At 32.7% G+C, this 24,594-nt stretch overlaps 1 protein-coding gene and 1 long non-coding RNA gene across 3 annotated transcripts in view; both read right to left on the reverse strand.

Annotated features, from left to right (window-relative positions):
• LOC148302989 (T-box transcription factor TBX20-like) overlaps positions 1-24,594 on the reverse strand; it is a 36,088-nt gene that overhangs the window by 8,658 nt on the left and 2,836 nt on the right. For both annotated transcript variants that reach the window (XM_088270727.1, XM_088270726.1), the window contains exon 2: positions 24,311-24,475. In XM_088270727.1, the coding sequence (XP_088126853.1) occupies positions 24,311-24,475 (165 nt within the window). The remainder of the gene's footprint in view (positions 1-24,310; positions 24,476-24,594) is intronic.
• LOC148302990 (uncharacterized) lies at positions 11,712-16,355 on the reverse strand. The gene is made up of 2 exons (XR_015838555.1): positions 16,174-16,355; positions 11,712-12,614 (listed from the first exon to the last, which is right to left on the reverse strand). It is a non-coding gene; the product is annotated as an uncharacterized LOC148302990 (long non-coding RNA).

The raw sequence follows: 24,594 nt of genomic DNA on the forward strand, positions 1-24,594 counted from the left end.
ACTATTTTGAATCAATTATGTCAAAAAACAACCTCACCAGAACTTGTACCTGGAACTTCGAGTAGCTGTGCTAACATATTATTGAAATGCTATACATACTTCTTTGCAGTGGAGGTGATTTCAACTGATATTGCAAGTCGTTATGGGTTTAATTCCTAACTAACTATCCATCACGCCGCTTTCCCGTAAGCCAAACTACCCTGTATTTGCAAACATTCTTCGCTTCTTCCACATTCGTGAATCTCCTCATACATACAAGCCGATTATTTCGACTCCTGACCCGGCCGCTTTCAAATATTTGACATACCTGCATATTTTTCGAACTACATTTGCCCCATAAATTTGTTTAACCATTCTTTCCTCACTCATACGTTCCACATGTCCAAACCATCTCAACACACCTTTCTTAATTTTATCGATTGGGTTTGATTCCGGTGTATTTAAATACGCATCCACTTCAACAAATTTTAGTTTTAAGAAATGATTTTCATAATAATTATCTTTTTTTTTAATCTGGTAAAGAATTCTTACATTGACTTCGCAAGCATTAGAGCATCACAAGGCATCAGGATTCCACCGCGTTTTGTTGGGAAATATATCCAAAATTAAACAAAGTTATTGGATTGAATTCTACTTTAATTTTCATGTCGCTCACTCTTTTCAAGAACGTCATAAATCAAAAAACTTGATTTTTCAAGAGAACGTCTTTAAAGTTTAAAAATATAATACAATGTATTAAAAATAAATATCAAGCCACTTTTTGAACTTTTCACCGTGCAACAGATCTTTTTGGGTAAAACCTGAAGATTTTTTCTACATTTGAAAGATATTTAGTATGTTTAAAAAAAATAATTAATCAATACCTTTTCTTCAAAATGCAAAAAGAACACTTTCTGCCCTGTAGCGGGTAAATATTAAGTTAAAAATATGCCTCTTTTGCTGGGATATAGTACGTTTCCTGGGCATTCCGAAAACATGCACAACTCAAAATTGACGATTTTTGGATTTATGACGTTCTTGAAAGGAGTAAGCGATATATGATATGTGACGCATTTCGTCTTATTAAAACATTATCAAACACTCGTGTCATGTCATAAAAAGACGAATCGCGTCACATATCATATATGTAAATAAAAGTAGAATTCAATCCAATAACCGTGTTTAATTTGTGATATGTTACTCAACAATTCAATATGGAATTCTACCAACGGTTTGCAGTTACAATGAATATATTATGCGTTTTACTCTCTATGCTCGTACATACGCTCTATATATTTATTCAAAATTATAATTAATGAAAATATTCCGTTATATTTAGTATAAACATTTTTTTTCATGACATTTATTATGTTCATAATAATAGGGATCCTTTCGGAATTCTGACATTTTTCTTATCCATACACGTTGATTTAATTGCGTATACGCTAATTTATAGTTATAAAAATGTAAGACTGTGAAAACGTGAAATACGAAAATTGTAAAGTGCCCTTGAGGTGATTTTTCACGAAAACGGCGCTATATAAAAAAAAGCCATTTCTGTTATCATTATATAATAATACATATTTTAATGTTTTCAAAGAACATCTGATAACTAAACAATTATAAGGGAATCAAGAGAAATTAAAGCAGTAGTAGTAATGGCCCTTGTCATTATAAATAAGTATCTCCAGTAAATTCCAAGTAAACCCCTAGCAGCTACTTATGCTATACACCCCTCATTCGGCAATCCTACCAGTAGTCATAAATTAGGACACAAATTCCCCAACAAAATGTAATAAATCCAGGGGCGCATCCGTCACCCGGGTCGCCCGGGGCGCGACTTGGGGCCCCCTAAAATAAACCGAATCGCTCCTGCGCTGATAGGTGTCAAAACACTATTCTTCTGCACCGTTAAAACTTTACCCGACCTTTTATAACACTTGTGTGTCCAAAATACAGGGGTGAAAATATAAACGCCGTGCTAGAATAGACTGCATACTCCCCGGGTTTGGAGAAAGTCACTTATTCAGAGGAGGAATGTATTTAGACATTTGTTCTGACTATATTTTGAAGTCCCGACGTCAAGCGGTTAATAAATGGCTACAAAAGCCACACACAGTTTGTACGGGCTATTCAAATGGAAGCGAACGTCATATTAATATTTTATCAAATAAATCGTCGTTTATAATCACGACTTGTAATTTTTAAAAACTATTATTCATCCTTATGAATATGTAAGTATGTAGGTGACTAAGCGATGAGCTTTTACATATTATAGATATATATGTTTCTATAATATATATACATACATATTATATTACATTATACAGAATTAGAAATGAAGATATAAGAAAGGAATATAAGGCTGAACAAGGAATAATGGAAAAGATTGTGAAAAGACTTCTTTACGGTGGTATGGATATGTGGAGCGAATGGATAACGAGAGAATAACTAAGAAAAAAATTACTTAGTAAATACTAGTGGTATTTACTAAGTATAAATTTTAATTAAAAATACATAGGTTTTACTACAAGGTGACTGCCGAATCAATTAATAAAATGACTTTAATTCAATTTAATCGTATACTTTGAACAGGATTTTTATTGATTTTAGACCGTTACTTAATTTTTTGCGTATTTTGATAGTGTCTCAAAATATTTTTATGACTGGCAATAAAGACTTCATCTTTACATAAAAAGTACATTTGAATAAAATAAAACAGGAAGTTACTTATCGTACAAAAAATACAGTGGCGCCATTCCTTAGCATCAATTGTTGCTAATGATACACGAATGTCTCTAAGGTCATTTTTTCTTAAAATTTCCATTAAAAAATGTGCTTTTATTAGTTACACTTATCCTTCAACGGTAGAAACATTTTTTGATAGGTCGTATCGTTAACGATATCGATGTCACCCTGTCAACTAATATTTGGAGGTTATTTTACGAAGACCATTAATAAAGCACGAAATGGAGCCGTAAATCATCCATTCGAAGTTGAGCGTGTGAAATGGAGATTTCATATAGTCAACCTTATACGTTTCAGTCAATCATTAACACATCGGTTCACTAGTCCTCGTTAGTCCCTTAACGATAGACTCCGTCTCATTTAAAAACTATTACTCTCTCTCTCGTCCTGTTCGCGCTCACCTCTAGCTCCCGAAATAATCCGCCACTCCGGTGGCTTTAATATTTATGGCCGAATTTTTTCCCGCCAGTCATTTTAACGCGGAAAGTAATTTCGGCGGGAGAATTAATGTCTTACCAAATGAACGTTGACGTAAAAATGCCTCGTATATTCGGTTTTTTGTCGAGTTTACTAGTTAACATGTTTTCGGATGTATCATTCCGTCTTACACGCTCGGTCCACTGCTTTTCTACGAAACATGATCCTATAAATATGTTTCCACGCGAGTCGTTCTCTCCGCTTACTTCTCACTGCTGACTTCCTTGATTTATGCGCGTTTTATTACTTCTTCCACGGAATCACCCGAGAGAACTGCTTTCAAATAGTTACCCTCGGTCAATTTACTTGTTGGAAGCCTCTCTACTTAGAACTACCTATACGGACAATTAATTAAGCTACTGCGTAATTATGTATTGATGAGAGTTACTTAATTACGACATTTCACTACTGCATTCAAACTGGTAGATGTTTTTATATTTGTAATAATCATAACTGTACATTATATCATCTATTAGTTGTTAATATACCCTAAGCAGTAGTTGATGTGCGCATATATTATTCTAAAGCTCTACTAGCAAGCGTTAAAATATTTTCATATAACACATTCTAATCTTTTTGGCCCAATTTTTGTGAGGGCATCAATTTAAAATACATATTCTTTGGCCATATTTTTCTCTCGTCCTCGGTTTGGGACCATTTGAGCTGCAATTTATTTTTCTCGATTCTAATTTGGAGTTTTCTTGCGCTATACAGCGGGGAACTGGAGTGACAATATCTCATCACAAGTGACAGTCATTAAAGCCGAAACGGTTGTCACATGACACTTTATGATGCTCGTTTACAAACATTTCCGACTCATTTTTTTCTCGAACACAAAAAACGCGTCAAAATAAAACTATCAACAAGAACGCGGAGCTTCGGGACGGAACAAAGCTTTTTCGATCTAAATAAAGCTCCTTACCCCCAATTACGTGCAAGTACACGAGTTTCTTCTGCCAAGTGGCAGTCGAAACAGTCATAAAGCTAATTAAATAACTTTTGGTCATTCTTTAAACGGAAAAGTTATATAAGTGGATACTTTGTTGTGTTTTTAGTTATTCGATATTTTATCTACAAGATGACATAATACTTACACATTTTTTAAATATGTTTAAGATATTTATCTATATATATATATATATATATATATATATATATATATATATATATATATATATATATATATATATATATATATAAACATATATTTATATATATATATCTGTGTGTGTGTGTGTGTGTGTAGTTGTAAATAGGAGCGGAGGAAGACTGAGGAAAACATGGCATGATCAAGTATTTCAAGTACAGGAAAGTGGTCACGTTAGAAGTTGGAACAATCGGCGGGTATGTTATGAGGAGATGCGTAAATGTGGAAGTGGCGAAGACTGTTATCAAAGGCAAATTGGTGTGGCGGTCTATTCTCTCTGCTTACCGCTGCGGCGTAGCAGCGTTATGGACAGTTAGGTGTTTTTCTCCGAGTATTTTAATGAATTTATTGGTGCTTATTTACCTCTGAGAAGATTTGATTACAATATTGATCCACTACCGCAAGTTTACAGTTGATAGTGACGTCAGTCTCCTCTGCGCTCTTTGTGGTCAGCTTCTAACAAAGCGACTGCCCTCACCTTTCCGCGGCGCAGCATTTCCAAGAAGCGAGAACCGCAGAGAACTGTCAATATATTATAATACGGACCGCTATAGACGGCCACTTAAACGATTCAATAAAGCGAAGGCGCTAAATAAGAGGCTCGTTATTGTGTCCGTCCTGAATACACCCGCTGACCGTTTGTGGTTGCTCGCCTTTCACCTCCGTTCGGACGAAATTGTGAATCGCAAATTATTTATACGTTTAATGCTATCTGTCTATATAATACGAACGATTAGGACGTTCTCGAAGTAGAAATATTATAGCTTTAGGGCGTGTTCCGTGAAGTGTGTGCCGCGGCACATTGGTGTACCGTAATGATTAGTTGGTGTGCAGCGGAAAAGTCAAGTTTTATGAAGATAACACAATTGCTTCAAATGTTGATCGGCTGTGTTTAGTTATGCAAGGTCACATTTCGCATTTCACATAATATGTTATATGAGTTTTCAAATCATATTAATTTTAATAATAAATCTATATTGAATCAACTTTGTTTTTTTTTCTTTGATGTACCTACCACCTTTGTAATTTCTCAATTTGGCAGGCGTACCTTAAACATACAAAAGTTTCCGGAACACTGCTTTAGGGTATCTGCAGAGTTTAAGTTATCATCTTAATTTTTTTTAAATTTAATAAGTTACATTTTTTAATACAAATTCCATACATTTATGCACATGGCAAACTTATAATTTTATTTTCGCTGGGCCTCTCCAAAAAAGAGACTGAGCTCTTGGGCTTGGAGAGGGACTTACACTCAAGGTTTATTGTTTTATTTTTTAATGGTATTTTTTAATTATGTTTGATAAATGGTATAATAGTCTTTCTTTTGCTTTTATTTATATTTTTTAAGATTTACATCTACCCAATGGGCATTAATTTTTTCTTAATAATTTGGATATCTTATAATTTTTATGGAGTTTACTGAAGTATCACATTTTGGGGTTACAATTTTTTTTAAACTAAACACTTGTATTATACAACTCAAAACGTTTTATTTCATTAACCACGACTAGTTTAGAAAACTAACAGATGTTTTCATTTACAGGTTTACTGTTCACATATATATATGAAAACATCTGTTAGTTTTCGAAACTAGTTGTGTTTAATGAGATAAAACTCATTGAGTGGCATAATACAGGTGTTTAATTGAATTAAATACTTGTTTTTTATTACTACTTATTTTTTATTATATAAACTTCTCATTTATAGGTTCATGGCTTGGTAACTAAGAAAACCTCTATAACCTAGGGACAAGCTTGAATCAGAAATACTGTATTTTCTTTTAATTATTATTTTGATATAATTTGACAGTGGTCGTGGTTCATTAATCATAGTAATTGCAACAAAACGTATGCAAGAAAAGTACTTATCTACAATACTCGCAAGTGTGACCGCGTAATTAGGTTTCGGTATCGCTTCCGTTCGGCGGGTACACGGTAGGTACTCGCGCATGTACAGTCAATACGGTGTCGGCTGAATGTCTTCGGCAAATTACCGAAATTCGGCAAACTTTTCCGTTGCCAATTGCCCAATTGACTTGGTCAATTTGCGCGGCCGCTCTGTGTACGGCCCACCGCATTGTAATTAGCTGCAATACCGCCTGCCCTGCACTGGGTACTCAGCAAGTACTCAGTACGAGGCTGGCGGAAGTTGGTGCGATTTTAGGACTGCACTGCATTTTACAATATGCGCTCATCACCTTATTCATAGTCGTTATATTTGATAATAAAAAACATGCCACGTGCGAATTTTGTTTCATAAAAAACTAAGTTCATACAAAATTGCTTTGCAAGAGAAGGTCTGTCAGGATGCCTAGATGCTTCTGTATCAGATCTGGGAATGCGGTGAGACAGCTTTCAATGCCACAGACGACACCTAGTACTTTGCAGTTACTGTTTAAAAATATTATCTTGTATTACAAAATTTACTGAATTACTTAAACAAGAATTTTTTAGACAATTTTTTGTAGTAAAATATTGCCTTTTTGTTATAAAAATATTTATATTACATGTATTAAAGGTAAATCATTATTTTTCTAAATTTGTCTCAACTGCCTTCTAAATATTACCTCGTAAATACTGCTAGTACTAAATTTTAATGTTTAAACTAATAAATATACAAGATGCACTTTCTACAAATATTTACATGCAAATTTTTACAAAAAAATTGCTAAATGCATCAAATTTTCATTTGAAAAAATAAAAGTACTATTTATTGTGTTAATTGATACTCATACAATATATTTACTAGCAAAACGGTTTGACCTTACAACACAATATACGAAGTTTTTATTTCATACAGATAGTGTAAACAAAATACCTCGTATAACAAAGGTAGCAGATATAACGTTATTTACATAATTGTTAGAATTCATAGAAATTATTTAACAGTTTATCTTTGAAAACCGTAATCATTAAAAAAAAATAAAAGTGAAATATTTGTGTTTTTATTATTTACACAAATATTTCAATTTCATAGTATTTATGTGAGCCTAAGCGGGTAATTATTAGAAATATGTATCAAATTGTGGTAGAGTGGGTACAAACCGAGAAACTTTGACTTAAGAGTCCGCGACACTAGCCACGGGACCACAACCCGACATTAATTAATTTTAATCAAGCCCTAATAGTTTTGTGTCTTTTATTTAACTTATTTCTTTTAATAAAAATACATCAACCCCGTTTAGATAGATCCGGTCCGTTCTATATTTTATTGGGAATAAAATACTGTCCAGTACTTAACTAAACAGTATTTAATTCAGTATAATATGAATGATAAAAAACAATTTTAAATACAGGAGTTAAGTATTTACGTATATTTACTAACAAAGTATTCAGAACAATTATGAATATCGAAGGTTCGTGTCCATCATGTAACCAGCTCGCATCTGTATAAGGGTAATAACAAATAACCTTGAGGTATACCATACGTATTCTTTGCGATTATTGGCGTGTAATGAGTGCACGTTTAAGTTCATATGAAATTGCTCGGGTCTCGAGGAAAATATTAACATATGCATTTAATGTTTTCATTTTTTTCCATTTAATGTATTTCTTGCATTCTTACTAAGTGTTATTCCACTTTCATTAATAAATAATTTTTATTTTTTAGAGGGTTCTTTTTTTATTGAATCCTTTAACCCTGTTTTATGTATTTTATTACAAATTATATTAATTGAAAAGAAAAAGAATAAGTATGACAGTGTTTTCTTCTCAATAAACTAGCATTGAAATCTTATTCAAGCTAGCAAACAGATTCAGCTCACAATTTTGTAAAAAGCTTTTTATTTAATATTTAAAAGTGTGATCACATGTATTAAAATACACCCCATTAAATATAAAAATGTGAAGTGAATAATTAATTACCATAATCATCATTAAAATACCATACGTCTGCATACAGGATGAAACAAAATACATGACACGCGAAAAGTAGCAGAACATAACAAAAAGATCATAATAATATTTTTTGAAATAGCTCTTATTTTGTTTGAAAATATTTGTAATTCTTTGCTATTTTGTTGAAACTAAAAATATTTTTATCATTGTATTTGGGTATACATTACATTTGATTTTCACATTATAGACGTTAACGCGTTTGAGGTAGGTGCATGAATCACATATTGGATTCTCAACCAGGTATAAAAATAATTACATAACAATTTAGATGCCAAACTCAGTGTTACATATTTCATTACAGTTTCCTATCACTGCAAAAACCGTATCACTTCTAGATGTCGGTGATGATTTCCAAATATGTATTTATTAAGATTGTCCGTGACACACAAATCGAAATCCATTAAATATATTTTTTTTAAATCAAGACGAACTTTATTTGTGTGGTCTGACAATAAGCAAAGAGCTTTTGTATTGGATCCGGCAATGTGTTGGGAAGCTTTCAATATATTAAATAACAATTAACACGGCAGATAATCACTGTATCACGGAGACAGTGCATATGGTATACTTTACACACACATATATATATATATATATATATATATATATATATATATATATATATATATATATATATATATATATATATATATATATATATATATATATATATATATATATATATATATATATATATATATATACATATATATATATTTGCTTACTAACATCCCGTATATGAGTGGTTGTATATTATAGGTAGGTAAATGACCTGTGCCAAAGAAGGTTAAATATATAATACTTTTTTGTAGTTCATACACACCCAAAAAATTCCAGAACGAGTCCGCATTATTCAAAAATGTAAATTAAATTTTATAAATATTAATTTCAAACAAAGATACGCCTATTATATAAAACGGTGAACGGTAGTGAGCATAAGTTACGTACCTTATGGTTATTAGTGTTTAGTTGGTGATCTTACATAAATTATGTTGATACACACATGATATATTGCGCATCGGGGATCATATTGTGTTACAGCAGTAGCGGACTTAAATTCAAAATCTCTTTTCTAAATCCCATCATGGAATTAAATAGTTAATAGAATTATTTAACGCATTATTTTGTGTTATTTCGTATATTTACAACATTTTGAGTGTGTAAAAACACAAATCTCCCTCACATAAAATGGAAAGAGTCTCTGCCTTATGAAAGCTTTCGTCATTCCAGCATAGATAGCTGTTGTGAACTCAAATAGTGTGTTACGAGATTGATCCATACATCAAAAACCTAAAATTTTTCAGGAGTGTGGTTATCAATCATGGGTAGACTTCATAAGCACAATGTATTTTAATTTTCACGATCGCTGTTAACTACAGAACACATATATTATTTCTAGTTTTTCATGCGACGGTTTGGCCTCCATTACAGAGTACATTTTTTGAAATTATATTAGAAAATTCCCCTTAAAGCATTTCAACTACTTCACCATGAAATAAATTTTAAACAAATAATCATTCTTCAATATTTTCAGTGTGTTCAAATTTTTGTTTCTAAAGATTGATTCATCCCATTTTAACTTATTTATACAGGTTTTTTTATGCTTATATTCTTTAATTTATAAAGAGCGTTCTAAGGGTTTTTACGAAAATGGTTTGTTATAAAAATTAGTTCATTTGTTATTTTAAATTTTCTTTATTATTTCAAGATTCATTAATATGTCCCACGTGGAAAATAGCAAATCTCTAAATATACGTAGGTATTTATAAACGAAAACGTATATAATATTTTTTCCCTGTGTATACTTGTAGTAAATAAGAGAATTATTATGTAACATTATCTAAAATGTTCTTTTCATTTTTCATTTGTTGATAAGGATTAGATAATTATTTACTACGTCATCATTTTTTTACTTCTGAGTAGCGTTAATTTTTTACAATTAAAAGCACCGTCATGATTCCTTCACCCAGAATATTAAAGAAAAAATGGTATACCTAATTACTATGTGTGATTAATTCTCACATAATATATTCTATGATAACTACGGAGAGGTACGTATTTTTACGATATAACTAGACAAGACCACATGTCGGATGGTAACCGGCTAATGATATGTGATAATTAACAGTGGGAGTATCTTTAAATAAGCCTGCCTCGAAATTAATCATTACCTTCTAAAATATAATGCGAAGTTAAAGAAGTAACTTTAATAATGAGAAGGTCCTATCCTATACAGTGCAATAAAATCATTTTGAAAAATGTTGTAGATTTGTTATATTCTTGAATATCTACAAATTTTATGAGCATATTGATTTTTTTAACTGGAACGTATCGCTGTAGCTATTTACCGGTTAAATTGAATTCAGTAATATCTAAAAATATATGCACGTAAAGATTTAATAATTGATATCTGGATATAGAGTGGCAGTGGAGTGTCTGCCTCCGTAGTGTAATGGTCAACTGGAGGTCCCGGGTTCGATTCCCAGGGGGGGTGAAAATAAAAATAAGTGATTTTTTTACTCTAATATTTATTCAATACTACCCTGGACTGCTGCGGAGGGCTGATCACCCTTCTTTCATGTGTTAACGATCAAGATAACACTGTGTTTATATGATGCAGTGCCCTATGCACCATTGGGGTTCAGATAAGGGTTTGAAGAAGGATAAAGAGTATTTTACACGGTCCTGAAATGGGGTTATAACTGTAATATCGACTCTTAACGGAAATGCTTGAAACTCTATATTTTTTCGAATATCTAAATTCTATTATTTTTATGAGAAAAACTAATTTAAACACATATTGGGCATAAGTCAATAATAACATAAGTTGATTTTTACCGAACAAAGTTAAGTTGGTAGAGATACAAACTAATAAAAACTTAACATATTCCAAATGAAGGAATGAAAACGAAATGATCAAAATAAAGGTTTGTTATGCGACTACCGTAATATCGACTCGAAATAAAATTACAAGAAGCGCTTTTTTGATCGATTTTATAAGAGTTTTTATTTTTACGAAGAAAAAAAATAGTTATTCAATAGTTCTAATGTATTAAAAGTAAAAAAAATATTCCAAATGTTCTAGATACATTTAAACTTAATATTTTGGATGAGTGAAACGCCTTACGATGCAAACAGCAGTTATTTTATATCTCAGTATATATTTTTTTAAATGTTATTTTTCAAGTCTTTATCTGCATCGAATGATGCATAGACCATTGCATAGTATCGACAAAGTGTTATCTTGATCGTTAATTGTATGCAGACAAGGTAATCAGTTCTGCGCTTCTTGCACCAGTCCAGAGTGATATTAATATAGTATAAGAGAGCAAATCACTTGTTTATTTTGACCCTCCTGTTAATCGAACACGAGACTTCTAGCACTGTAGACAAACGCGCTTATCAGTATACTACGTAGGTGGACATGTATTAAAATATTAATAATCAATAAATAATTCAAAATGATATAAAATATTTTATTTTTAATCATTGATATGACATGATATTGATATTAATTATGAAATCAGTAACATAAAATACATATTTTTTTACATCCATCCTTCCATTGAATAAACGCTTTATAAGTCTGAAATCTCAACCCTAATAACATTTGAAGTTTGAAATCTATCGAATTACAGTACGAATATAGCCGAATAACATATTCAGTCTAAAATCTCATAAGTACAGTACAAATTAAAACACCCGAATAACATTTGAAGTTTGAAATCTATCGAATTACAGTACTAAAGCATCCGAATAACATCTTCAGTCTGAAATCTATTAAATCACAGTCCTTGAACACCCAAATAACATTTTACGTGTGAAATCTATTGAATTACAATATTAAAACACCCGAATAACATCTTCAGTCTAAAATCTCATAAGTACAGTACAAATTAAAACACCCGAAAAACATTTTACGTGTGAAATCTTTTTGATTTTAATATTAAAACACCCGAATAACGTTTTAAGTCTAAAATCTATCGAATTATAGAACCAAAACACCCGGATAACATTTTTAGTTGGGATTCTATTGAATTACTGTACTAAAACACCCGAACAACACTCAAGGAATCATTATCTTCATCCTCACTACTGTAAACGTTTTGATCAGTCTCAGAGTCGCTCACTATTTCGATCACTACATATTCTTCATCCCCTTCTACCTGTTCCAGAACTTCTACCAGCTGGGAGATGGTCCCTATACCGAATACGATGACCACTGTGTGGACCTTGTACACATGTCTTGTTACTCTTGTTACTATATCTAGCATGATCTCAAAAATCAACATCTTGATACCGGCATGATTACATATTGAACAGTCTCAATATTTGCACTGCAAGATTTCTTTCATCAAAAATCCTGTCTGAAATAAAAGCAAATAAAAATCAACGACAAACACTTTTTACATTAATTGATTTGGCAGTCACTTTGTGATAATATCTATTCATTTTTAATCGAAATTTCACTTGGTAAATCCAAAATTTCGTAAAAATGTATTGTAACCCGTGTTTTGTGCAAAACGTGTATCATTTTCAAACACCGTGGTGCTAATTAAATTAAATTGGAAACAGAATGTGCGAAACAAAATACATATGCAGTTGACAAAAATTGGTGAAGCAATAGGGCATAAAGATCTTTCCGATTCGATTTAGAAAATATGACAAGACGAATAAGATAAATAAATAAACTATGTGACAAATCTTGATTGATATCGAATCCATTATTGAATCCATTGTATCTATTGTATTATTTTTAGGAATCCAATATTGAATCGATTGTATCTATTGTATTATTTTTAGGAATCAACCATATTAATTTATTATTTACTATACACATTCACAATCATTTTTAATACAAACAGAATATACTATAAATCCTCGTACATTGAAAATTTTCGTAGGCAATTAATTTTAACATAATAAAAAAAAACACCATATTGCACCAGAATGCATCAAAACACGTGTCACAATATATTTTAAGAAATAATGACATATATTAAGTGAAATTAACACATTAGATTAGATACAACAGCAAAAATAATATTTTTCAGCTTCAATATTACTAGAATTATTATTTCGCCTTCAGTATGATTTATTAAGCGTTTAAATGTCGTGGCAAAAATAAAAATACAAATTAAGTGTATTTTGTATTTAAAAAGCATTATTAACTTTGTGGTAAGATAATACAACATTCTCCTTATCATCGACCGTATGGTGGGTAATTGAGTCGCGGCAGTGGTAAGTTTGCGTCAAATTATCAAACGTGTGCACGGACTCTTATTCAGAAATTAATAATAACGAATACAGGTGTCTATTTTTTTCAACAGATTTACAAATAAATCAAAGACCCGCATTATTTTGTGTACCTCTTCAGTAGTCGAATAAAAAGACAACAAAAGATATAATAATAGTAAGTAAAATATTGGATTTTTGTTTTGTCTCAGGAACAGTGACCCTCCGGCTACAACCCGACCTGACCGACAATTCACCACCTACAGCGATGGCAACATTCACACCGACACAAATCTATTGTGGTTTTCTTGGTCAAATATTTTGTACAACATCCTTTGTGAATGAATGAATTTATTATATTTTATCATGACACCCTTTTCATCCGTTCGAGAGAGCTTCCGTCCCTTTCGCGCGCGAAGCTCCCGCCGCGGGGAACAGGGACGCAGACTGGCAGTAAAGATGGACGAAGGTGCCGTATCGTCTCCGCGTGTGCGCGACAAGCTACAGTGGGTTGCCATATTAATAGGGACACCTATGTATATGAAAAAAATGCGTTTTCGGCACTTTTGTATTCATAAAACAAAGATGTTAATAATTTTAGGTACTTTATTATTTTTTATAACCAAGAATATTTATTTGGGAATATTTAAACACATTTTTTTCTTAAGTTGTATTATTTAAGTATTTCAAAGATACACAATGAAGCATTATCAATAAGTTCAATATTTTGTAACATCACCTTAGCCTTAATAACGGCTTGAAAACGTCGTGGCATACTCTCAATTTACAATCTTGCAACAAGCATTAGCCCAGGAGAGTGATGGCACATCCAGATGAGGTTTTTGATGTTTTTTGAAGTGTTATCACAAAAATTCTAACCCCATGTAAATATTCCCATATTTTTTTACAGATCTGACACTATACTGGTATCGCTTCTCCACATAAATATTAATGGTGATTTATATATTAAACAATTAACACAAATTTTATTTATATGTGTTTTTTTCAATGACAAAATAATATGTAGTAGACTCTAAAAATCAGTGTTTGATTTTAGTATTTAATACATAAATTATAAAAGGAGTTCTACAAATTAAACGCCAAACCTGTAAACAAAAATAGCTATCTGAAGAAAAATAACAAAGGGATTTTCCATACAATCCAATTTATTTAGAAGAAGTGACAGTGAAAACATAAAAACCACAAAATATTGTTACTGTCCCTAACAATATGGCAGCCCACTGTACATAGAAATCACTCCTATTATCATTGAAATTTGTCGAATTTATTCCCACTCGTGTATGCGTGTTTTGACGCCTTCGGAAACAAAACGACGAAGAGTTCAGGTTCACCCCTTTGTTGGGAGCCAAAGCATCGTTTGTCATACGATAATATTCCGTGAAACTAGCCCGCGGCGCGTCCATTCAGGTGACAAAGCGCGCTGTTTGCCCGAAAAATGTTTTATATCCCATTTTATCATTGTCAGGGCGACTTTTATCGGGACATGATATCTGTGTTATGCCATTCGTCGCATTCCGGCTCTCGGTTCCACTCGCCTCGTAATGAGATTCTCGTAAATACCAATTTAAAAACACAATCCTTATCATTCATCAAATTAATATTATATTTATACATCGGCACTATCATGGCAAAATTTTAATAATACATACAAATGTCGGAATTCCAAAAATACTTGCCTCAAAAGGCCCATTCGCTCACAGATGATGGAAAGGGCACTGCATTGTATGGACACGGTATTAACATGCTCGTTATTTACATGTAACTAATATGATAACTTTATTTAATGGGATATAGATGACGGAAGTGAAGCAGCTCAGGGTTAATGAAATTATTGCTAAATGGAGGAAGGATGGGCTAATAACAACGCAAAGGAAAATAGTTGTATTGGTTACAGGATTCGAGGTTGCATACCCGTACTTTTACTAGCTTGTCCTAGTCCTTTGTAGAAAAACTATTGCTCTTTGAGACAACAAAATTAGGTTTTGAAATTTACGACGCTCATACATTTTTCATAATATGGCGAACGCTATGCATTTAAAACATTATTATTATAGTAGTACCAGACATGAAAAGACTACACTTTCGAAACATAATTGTATAAAAGTATAAATAATCACTAGTACCTATTATTAAATCAGCACCTCATATTTATTAACAAAGTAATTTTTTTATGACGAGGCTATATCGAAAAACACGTTTAAAAAAACCATAAAATCAAAAAAATATATATTTGACTTTTTTGTGAATAAATAACACGGATACATCATAAAATGAATATTAAAGAAAGTGATTAGTGTTCATATAAAATTTAATATTTAACATATTCTTCATAGGAAGATAAATCACTTAATATCCTGGAAAAGGTCCGCGAATTCGTGAAAGGTTAAAGCCATAGTAAATAAACGCAGATGTTGCAATTTACTGGGATTGAATATCGGTGAAGCTGCGAGCCATGAGATGGATGCATCGATACAGGAGATGTGGTCGGAGCTGACAGCCATCGGAGCTGGTAATCAATCAAGCAGAGACCCTCGAGGGAGTTCGATAGAATACTGATAATAATAGCGGTGAAAGGAAACACATTAGCTTATATTATACTGAAATTTTCGGTAATATTCTCCAATTTTCCTGACAAAAAGAATCAAATAAAATAGTAAATTATGGACTAACCGAATATCAAAGACTGCATATATACATAAAATGCAAGAATAAGGAGACTGGAGGTACTCATTTTCGGGATGTATATTGTTTTACAGTGGCAGTAATCGAATCAACAATTTATTTTTATCTTGTAGGTTTTTTTAAATACACATGTTTATACAATTTAAAAATAAAATGTCAAAGTATTTTAAATTTCTATACTACTTGAGTAATTCGAATTTGGATTAAATTTAGTTTTTCAAACTAAATAAGACCCAATCATAACTTACTTATTAAGATGCAATGCATAATAATACGATAAAATTATAAATTTTATATAATTTCTGTTTTTATTTTTTTAAGACTCTACTCGTTTACGAGTGATTTTAGTTGTAAAAAACAAAATATACTCTCATTATAATTAAAATAAAAGGAGGACATAAAAAAACAACAATAATAATAATAAATGTAGAACAAATGAGTGAGGAAAGAACTGTAAAACAAAATTATGAGGCGAATCTAATTGGAAAAAGGAGCAGTGGAAGACCGAGAAAAACATGGCATGATCAGGTATGCCAAATACTTGAAAGTGGTCAGGTTAGGAGTCGGCGGGTATGTATGAGGAGATGCATAAACGTGGAAGAGGCGAAGAATGTTTGCAAAGACAGAGTGGTGTGGCGTTCTATTCTCTCTGCCTACCTCTGCGGGGAAGCGGCGTGATGGTCAGTAAGTTAGTTAGTTAACTTATACTCGTTAAAATTTGTTTACATAAATTTTTTAAAAAAAAGATCGTTAATTTTCATTCACAACACTTCTTATACTTGTTCACAAATCTGGAAAGTGTCAGAAAAAAAATCGCTTGTGTCTTTTTATTCAATCCCCTGAAGCTGGTAGTGTCTAAATAATCAGTAATTTAGGTCTGAGATGGGACGATGTTGGAACAAGGAAATAGAACGTATATTTCAGCAGAATATTAAAATATTTGAGTTGTGAAGAGACACTGATTAGCCCCGGTTAGATGGACTTGTCACTGGACACGTTCATCACAAATGCTCACCAATCTTCACCAATACTCACCACTTTAAGGTTATTTAAAACATTAAAATTATAAAATATTTGAGTTGTGAAGAGACACTGATTAGCCCCGGTTAGATGGACTTGTCACTGGACACGTTCATCACAAATGCTCACCAATCTTCACCAATACTCACCACTTTAAGGTTATTTAAAATATTACTTGTTCACAAATCTGGAAGGTGTCATATTCAATCCCCTGAAGCTGGTAAAGTCAAAATAATCAGCAATTTAGGTCTGAGATGGGACGATGTTGGAACAAGGAAATAGAACGTATATTTCAGCAGAATATTAAAATATTTGAGTTGTGAAGAGACACTGATTAGCCCCGGTTAGATGGACTTGTCACTGGACACGTTCATCACACATGCTCACCAATCTTCACCAATACTCACCACTTTAAGGTTATTTAAAATATTTGAGTTGTGAAGAGACACTGATTAGCCCCGGTTAGGTGGACTTGTCACTGGACACGTTCATCACACATGCTCACCAATCTTCACCAATACTCACCACTTTAAGGTTATTTAAAATATTTGAGTTGTGAAGAGACACTGATTAGCCCCGGTTAGGTGGACTTGTCACTGGACACGTTCATCACACATGCTCACCAATCTTCACCAATACTCACCACTTTAAGGTTATTTAAAATATTTGAGTTGTGAAGAGACACTGATTAGCCCCGGTTAGGTGGACTTGTCACTGGACACGTTCATCACACATGCTCACCAATCTTCACCAATACTCACCACTTTAAGGTTATTTAAAATATTTGAGTTGTGAAGAGACACTGATTAGCCCCGGTTAGGTGGACTTGTCACTGGACACGTTCATCACAAATGCTCACCAATCTTCACCAATACTCACCACTTTAAGGTTATTTAAAATATTTGAGTTGTGAAGAGACACTGATTAGCCCCGGTTAGGTGGACTTGTCACTGGACACGTTCATCACACATGCTCACCAATCTTCACCAATACTCACCACTTTAAGGTTATTTAAAATATTTGAGTTGTGAAGAGACACTGATTAGCCCCGGTTAGGTGGACTTGTCACTGGACACGTTCATCACACATGCTCACCAATCTTCACCAATACTCACCACTTTAAGGTTATTTAAAATATTTGAGTTGTGAAGAGACACTGATTAGCCCCGGTTAGGTGGACTTGTCACTGGACACGTTCATCACACATGCTCACCAATCTTCACCAATACTCACCACTTTAAGGTTATTTAAAATATTTGAGTTGTGAAGAGACACTGATTAGCCCCGGTTAGGTGGACTTGTCACTGGACACGTTCATCACAAATGCTCACCAATCTTCACCAATACTCACCACTTTAAGGTTATTTAAAATATTTGAGTTGTGAAGAGACACTGATTAGCCCCGGTTAGGTGGACTTGTCACTGGACACGTTCATCACAAATGCTCACCAATCTTCACCAATACTCACCACTTTAAGGTTATTTAAAATATTTGAGTTGTGAAGAGACACTGATTAGCCCCGGTTAGGTGGACTTGTCACTGGACACGTTCATCACACATGCTCACCAATCTTCACCAATACTCACCACTTTAAGGTTATTTAAAATATTTGAGTTGTGAAGAGACACTGATTAGCCCCGGTTAGGTGGACTTGTCACTGGACACGTTCATCACACATGCTCACCAATCTTCACCAATACTCACCACTTTAAGGTTATTTAAAATATTTGAGTTGTGAAGAGACACTGATTAGCCCCGGTTAGGTGGACTTGTCACTGGACACGTTCATCACAAATGCTCACCAATCTTCACCAATACTCACCACTTTAAGGTTATGTAAAACATTAAAATTATATTATTTTTTGACATCTCATCAAAGATGAAGAAGAATATGAAAGTCTGGGCATTTACGGGGCTTACGACAGTCATAGGCTGGTTTAAGTGATCACTTTACACACGTGTAACATTCACCAATTCTACCCATTATTGACAACCACACTACTCAAATTCTTGGAAGTTCTATATATCGTTTTTGTCCGCCTCCGTAGTGTAATGGTCAGCACGCACGGCTACCGTTCTGGAGGTCCCGGGTTCGATTCCCAAGGGGGGTAAAATAAATATTAGTGATTTTTTCACTGTCATATTTATTCAGTATTACCCTGGACTGGTACCTGAAGCGGAGGGCTGATCACCTTTCCTTCATGTGTAAACGATCAAGATAACACTGCGTCCATATGACGCAGTGCCCTATGCACCATTGGGGTGCGGATAAGGGTTTTATTATTATTATATATATGAACCAATTTAGAAACCTTGTTCATGAATCACTAGAACTTCACTAGAGACATCTATTGGTGAGATGTAAAGAAGCTTTTTACCAAGCAGAAACTCTTATATTAGTATGTGAGATCCGAATCCTGGATTATAATCACACACATGAGAAACGCCAGTACAGAAGTTATTTTCATATTATTTTTCGACATCTCATCAAAGATGAAGAAGAATAATATAAAAATAATATGAAAATAACTCCTGTAATTGGAGATAATCCAGATTTTGTGAACAAGTATTTGGACACACTCAAAATGTTGTACATTAAAATTACCTTAAAGTGGTGAGTATTGGTGGAGATTGACTATTTCGAAAACATAATTAAGTAACATTTGAGTCTATTTATTCAAATATAGCACATTTTCTATCGTATGTGTGTATGTAAATATGAGTAGCACTAACCAACCATCGCACCGCTTCTCCGCAGTAGGCAGAGAAAATAGAACGCCACACCAAGCTGTCTTGGAAAACAAACTTCGCCTCATCGACTTTTATGCACCTCTTCATATTATACCGACTCCTGACCAGACCAGTTTCAAGTATTTGAAATAATTTTAAGTACCAATTTTTCCTCGATCTTCATCTGTTTCTGTTACTAACCATATTAGCCTCATATATTTGTTTTACTATTCTTTATTCACTCATTCGATTCACATGCTCAAATCATCTCAATACACCTTTCTTTAAGCGAGGTAATAAATAGCCCACAACTTAATTTTCTTTTAACGTATTTGCATTTTTTGCTTAGACCACCGTTTTTGTATTGAAAAAATAAGTTTTCCTCTAGATAAATATATAAATTTAAAAAGAAAAGCGCTATTGAAAGACAAGGAGTTACAAAAAAGATAAAAATATTTGTTCGCCAAATTCAAAAATATATTCTTTCAAAAAATGTGCGCAGACAACAACACAAGTGGGGCTTTTCGCGTTGCCTGTTGCGTACTGGTTTTGTATATTTGAGAGTACATCCTTAATTTTAATTATAATCCTTATCTCAGTCTTACATTCTTTCCTTATATCACCATTCGAACATCTATCAAACAACGTTTTGTATATAAAAGCTACACATTTTTATGTATCATTAATAAACTATTAAACAACGAAAAAACTTCAAATCTTTGCTGTGTACTATTTAAAATGTATACTTTCATTCTTATATTTATGTTTTTAAATGAATTTTCCATCTATGTATTATTTTAGTTGGTGAAAATACAATATGAATCATATAAACATCAGCAAAGAATTTGGGTAATGGCAAAAAGCACGTGTCGAGTGACAATTAGTCCAGAATACGGAAAAATATATTTCTTGACAACATTTTTTTCACGCTTGTTATTTTAGAAATAGGCCACCCATACTGCAAACCAGAAATAATAATTATTTTGTATTTAGTTTATGAATATCATTTAGTTATAAATCATAAGCTAAAAAATATAAGTTCTTGTATTAAATACAATATCAGAATTATTAAGTAATACATTTTTTTATTTATCAGTCTTTTCAAAGAGAAATATGTTGCTTTGTTATTGTATTGTAAATATTTTAATAGAAATGTGACAATTTTATTGAATCAAATGGTTTTACCCTAGCCCACGGGACTTATTACAATGTACCTTGATACGAGACTGTAACAAAATTAATAGCTATAAGAAAAACTTACATTTCACCAAAAACGTTAACAAAAAATATTTGAAAAATAAGATCAAAATGTTCTTTGAAAACTTTATGTAAAAAATGAATATAAAATATCGGCGAAAAATTAAGATTCATGCTGGTTGTTTCTACATTCTTTACATGTGTTGCCTTGCTGATCTCCACAAATTAAATCCGTCGTAAATTTTACCAATAACATAATCTAGGGTTAAAAAATAATAAAAAATTGTCTGCCTCCGTAGTGTAATGGTCAGCACGCTCAGCTACCGTTCTGGAGGTCCCGGGTTCGATTCCCAGGGGGGTTCAAATAAATATAAGTGATTTCTTCACTTTAATATTTATTCAATATTACCCTGGACTGGTACCTAAAGCGGAGGGCTGATCACCCATCCTTCATGTGTATACGATCAAGATAATACTGCGGTATATCACGCAGTGCCCTATGCACCATTTGGGTGCGGATAAGGGTTTTAATATTATATTTTATTAGGGTTAAAAAATTAAAACTTAAGGTCATTGTAAGTATTGAAAGTAATGTATGTTAAGTTAATAATTGTAACAAATACACGAAAATTATATTATCTCCTTTAGGCAAAACAGTGGAATTAATTGCTTATAAACATTGAAAAATATTTAATTTTAAAATATAATTTGGTGATTAACGAAAAGGAAGTCATTAATTTTTATTATAATTCATTGGAATAAAGTAGGAGATTGAATTCAAATTCTCGTATAAAAGTCTCAATTTCTTGTATGTTGAGTATTTTATGATCATATTGCCTCCGGAAGAAGATTAAAACCATATTTCACCATGGATTGGTAATTGTATAGTTTAGGTATGAGATAACCATTGAGTAGCTTTTGGCTGTAGACACTATAATTTCTGTACCATAACCATCGCGCTTGTGCTCACACCGTTGTGTGCATAGTGGTATATTGCATTATTAGGCGGATCTGCTATACTTCAAGCCGCACATATGGGTATTCAGCTAATTAAGCGGCCATAATTATATTCTACGGTAATTTTTTTTTCAAAACATTAGAGTTTTTCCACATTTATTTTATTTGACCAGTGACAGAGTTTCGTCATTATCAAGGCAGGGGTCGAAAACTATGAATTCATATAATATTACTTACAAAATGAATTTAAATATAATGAATTCAAGTGGTCTATTACAATAATAATTGCATATTAGTTACAGCACAGGTTTTAGGCAGGGGTTAAAAATCCATAATTTTCTGTATTTTACAACATTTTGAGAGTGTCCAAATACTTATTCACAAATTTAAATTATCTCCAATTGGGAGTTATTTTTGGCACCTCAACACAGATGAAGAAAATATGAAAGTCTGGACATTTACAGGGCTTAAGACCGTCATAGGCTGGTTTAAGTGATCACTTTACTCACGTGCAACATTCACAAATTCTACCCATAACAACCACAACCACACTACTCAAATTCTCATAGATATATTGATCAAACTCGTAACACAGTGTTCGCGAATTCACTAGATACATCTATAATGGGATGAGGAATGATTTTATTAATCAGAGATTTCTTCATTTGTATGTGAAATCCATTCCTGGATTTTATTCACATACTTGAGAAACGCTTGAAAACATCATTTTCAATTTTATTTTAGCTTATAATTTGACCAGTGAATTTATTTAAAATATTTATACTAAATGTATTTTTTTTAATGTAAATATATGTATATGTAGTTCAACATTTATATTTTATTCATATTTTTTATATGTATATGTATATGTAGTTCAACAATTATATTTTATTCTTATGTTTTTGTATTTAAATTTGTCATGTAATGCAAAAGAATTTAAAATAAAGAGAAAAAAAAACATTCACTTAAACCTATTTCTCCTTACAAGAGACAAATTTTACGAATTTGATTTTTGTCCAGCTAATTACTGGGAATATTCCTATGTGCGCCGCGACGTGTGTGGCCGCCGCCCCCGCCCATGGCACTGCTAAATTGTTTGCGTTCTTGTTTCCTCAGACCTCGGGTAAACAGATTAGCGTCACCGTCCGCCCTGCGACCATCAGCGGCTCGGGTAATTATCGCCCGGGGCGGGCGCGGCCGGGGGGCGAGCGTCACCCAGTGACAAGCTTTGATAAGTGCGATCCGTCAACTCGAGATGGAGGATATCGAGAAATGAAGTGTAAGGAAATGTCGCCTGATTAATCGACGCAAAAATGCATGCTTTTTTTCTAGCATTGACGTCAATTTATGAATTTTCAACTATGGTAGCTAGCTCAAAGATCCTTTTTTGTTCCGATGCCGGAGTAAATATTATGTTTCTTCAATTTATTCTTATATATAATTTTTCAACCTGTATACTCGTATATTCAAACCCTTATCCGCACCCCAATGATGCATAGGGCACTGCATTATATAAACGCAGTGTTATCTTGATCGTTAACATATGAAGGAAAGGTGATCAGCCCTCCGCTTCAGGTACCAGTCCAGGGTAATATGGAATAAATATTAGAGTGAAAAAATCACTTATACTTATTTGACCCCCCTGGGAATCAAACCCGGGACTTCCAGAACGGTAACCGAGTGTGCTGACTATTACTCTACGGAGGCGGACAAATATATACAACTCGTATAAACAAGTTTCAAAAATATTAGTTTCTGATACAAAATTTTTCATAATTGTCTGAATAGAAGTATTAAAAATGTTATTTTAGAAATAAAAATCATGTGAACGAAACAAATTTCATTATAAATGAACCATATAGTTTAAGAGCATAACTTTAAAAAATTAATGCAGTATGATAGATGCTTCATAGTTAAAGCACCTATAACATTTTTTAAAGATGGTGAAGTGTATCAGTGATCGACATTTACCGAATTATGGACAGTCTAAATAATAGCATTCAAATTTTTAAGTTATCGTGAAGAATAAAATGTTTGCAAATTGTGAATACCATATTATTCGATGACGATTCGCACACCATTAATACTACTTCCATTACAATATACCTAATTAATAGTTTTATTTTCCATGTCTCGGTATCGTGCGAAGGCAGAATAAAGTTTAGATATTATCTACGTCAAAAGTTTGGTTGAAAGATGCGAATGATTGAAATGACTCACCAATTGATTCTGATACGCTGTGACGGCTGTGAAAATGGACTCGGGAAAGATAAATGTCTTGTAATCCTCCTGCTCCAGGTCCGTGATGGGAGAGTTTCCAGAACCTTCCCTTCTCCTCACCAAGTGAATTCTGGGCTGGTACTTGTGCATAGAATTCAACACCAACTGAAAAAAAATAACATATTTTTACACTTTATACGCTGTGTAACATTCTACATTCTGTAAATAACTATCCAAACCTGAATTTTTAAAATTTCTTATAACATATATTTCAAGTTATAAAT

This window comes from Brachycentrus maculatus, unplaced genomic scaffold (genome assembly GCF_059751285.1).
Source record: "Brachycentrus maculatus isolate JH-2025_06_01 unplaced genomic scaffold, ASM5975128v1 h1tg000395l, whole genome shotgun sequence".
NCBI lineage: Eukaryota > Metazoa > Arthropoda > Insecta > Trichoptera > Brachycentridae > Brachycentrus > Brachycentrus maculatus.